We start from the raw sequence: 1,938 nt of genomic DNA, 5'->3' as shown, positions 1-1,938 counted from the left end.
CAAAAAAATTAAATAAATCCATTTGGGGCTGCTTTGGAAAATACATAAATCCCAGCAGCAGGTTTTGTTTCTCTGTGTGTGTTTGTGTGTGATTTATTTTGCTTGTTTGTCCTAAGTTGCATTGACTGATGTGGAACATGCAGTATCCACCTGCCCAAACAATAGAAAATCCTTTTTTTTTTTGTGTTTTTTCCTTTTTTTTTTTTGTTATTTTTTTTTGTGTTTAAATGTTTGTTTACAGGGTCCTTTAAACAGGTGGTGGGTCACTGCTTTTAGATGCAACGCTGTCACACAGTAAGCAGACTATGTTTGGTATAAGATCTTCAGGTAAGTGTCTCCACAGCTCTTCTGTATTGATATATTTCAAGAAGTTTGTAAACAATTTTTTTGTCGTTTTCTTTTTTTTCGCTTGCAAATACTTTAATTCATACAATTCTACTATTTTCTTTTTTTTTAAATTAAATTATTTTTTAAAATTTTTTTTTTTCTTTTTTAATCTATTTTTTTTTTCTCCTCCTCTCTGTGTGTATGTGTGTATTTACGTGGGTTTTTTTATTTTTTTTTTGTGTGTGTCTCAACACTTGTGTTCCCTGTCTTTTTGTCTCTTTGCCTTTTCTCTCCTCCCTTCCTCCGCCCGCTGCTGTTTCTCCTTCTCGGGTTTGGTGACGCTGTCGTAGGAGGGCAGCGACGCCGTGGACGGGGTTCCTTCCTTTTTCTCCCGGTTTGCTCCCCCGTTTTCCAGTTTGGAGGCGGCGGGTCTCCGGCTGATGAATCCTCGTCGCGCCAAACGAGCCCTGTAGGCCCTCTGGATCACCACGGCCGACACCTCCTCCTGCTTGCGCCGCAGCGTGGTGGTGATGGGCTCATAAGACACTTTGGAAGGGTTGGAAGCCACGAACCTCTCCTCCATCTGCTGCCTCAGGATGTCCAGCTCCCCGCTGTCCCCCAGCACGCGTTTGGTGAAGGCAAACAGGATGTCCAAGCAGTGGATCCTGTCCCCGCTCACCATCGGCAGGTCCATGGCGATGAGTTCGATGGTGTTGGGCTTGGGGACGCGCAGCGGGTGCTCCAGGGCGTCGGCGAAATCCGCCAGCTTGCTGTACTCGATGAACTGCGTGGCGTCGGGGTCGAACTTCTCCCAGATCTCGTAGAAGGTCTCGAAGTCGTCCTCGCTCAGCGGGTCGGCGCTCTCCTCCGTGGCCACGCTGAAGTTCTCCAGGATGATGGCGATGTACATGTTGACCACGATGAGGAAGGAGATGATGATGTAGCTGACGAAGAAGAAGATCCCCACCGAGGGGTTCCCGCAGTCCCCCTTGAAGCCGCTGCCCGGGTGCTCCTTGTCCAGGTCGCAGTCGGGCGGGCGGTTGAGGATGGGCAGCAGGAGCCCGTCCCAGCCCGCCGACGTGGTGATCTGGAACAAGCAGATCATGCTGTTGCCGAAGGTCTCGAAGTTGAACATGTCGTCGATGCCGGCCTCGTGCTTGACGTAGGCGAAGTTGGACATGCCGAAGATGGAGAAGATGAACATGACCAGGAAGAGCAGGAGGCCGATGTTGAACAGGGCGGGCAGGGACATCATTAAGGCAAAAAGCAGCGTGCGGATCCCCTTGGCTCCCTTGATCAGGCGCAGGATGCGGCCGATGCGAGCCAGGCGGATGACTCGGAACAGGGTGGGGGACACGAAGTACTTCTCGATGATCTCGGCCAGGAACATCCCTGAAGGACAGAGGAAACCAGGGTGAGGGTGGGGAGGCACGGGCTGCTGCTCCCTCTGGGCACCGAGACGGGTGGGACACGTGGTGGGGTCTCAGGGGGGGTCTGGGAGCAGAGGTGGCACCTTCAGGAAGGTAAATCCTCCTCAAGTGGAGCAGCAGCTCCAACCTCTGCTCCCTGTGGCCAGGGCCAGGCTGAGGGAACAGCTGGAGCTGTGGAAAA

General features: G+C 51.7%; 2 protein-coding genes across 2 annotated transcripts in view; one reads left to right on the top strand and one right to left on the bottom strand.

Moving 5' to 3' along the window:
• The window catches only part of LOC107215653 (chymotrypsin-like elastase family member 1), a 1,965-nt gene extending 1,840 nt beyond the window's left edge, over positions 1-125 (top strand). Inside the window, exon 8 of the mRNA XM_015652002.2 lies at positions 117-125. Coding sequence (XP_015507488.1) covers positions 117-125 — 9 coding nt within the window. The remainder of the gene's footprint in view (positions 1-116) is intronic.
• A 47-nt stretch (positions 126-172) lies between these two features.
• The window catches only part of SCN8A (sodium voltage-gated channel alpha subunit 8), a 53,969-nt gene continuing 52,203 nt past the window's right edge, over positions 173-1,938 (bottom strand). The window contains exon 21 of the mRNA XM_033520218.1: positions 173-1,719. Coding sequence (XP_033376109.1) covers positions 575-1,719 — 1,145 coding nt within the window. The 3' untranslated portion in view covers positions 173-574. The remainder of the gene's footprint in view (positions 1,720-1,938) is intronic.

This window comes from Parus major, linkage group LGE22 (genome assembly GCF_001522545.3).
Source record: "Parus major isolate Abel linkage group LGE22, Parus_major1.1, whole genome shotgun sequence".
In the NCBI taxonomy this organism is placed as follows: Eukaryota; Metazoa; Chordata; class Aves; order Passeriformes; family Paridae; genus Parus; species Parus major.
The sequence above is the reverse complement of the archived record's forward strand: the minus strand, read 5'-3'. Positions and strand labels throughout refer to the sequence as shown.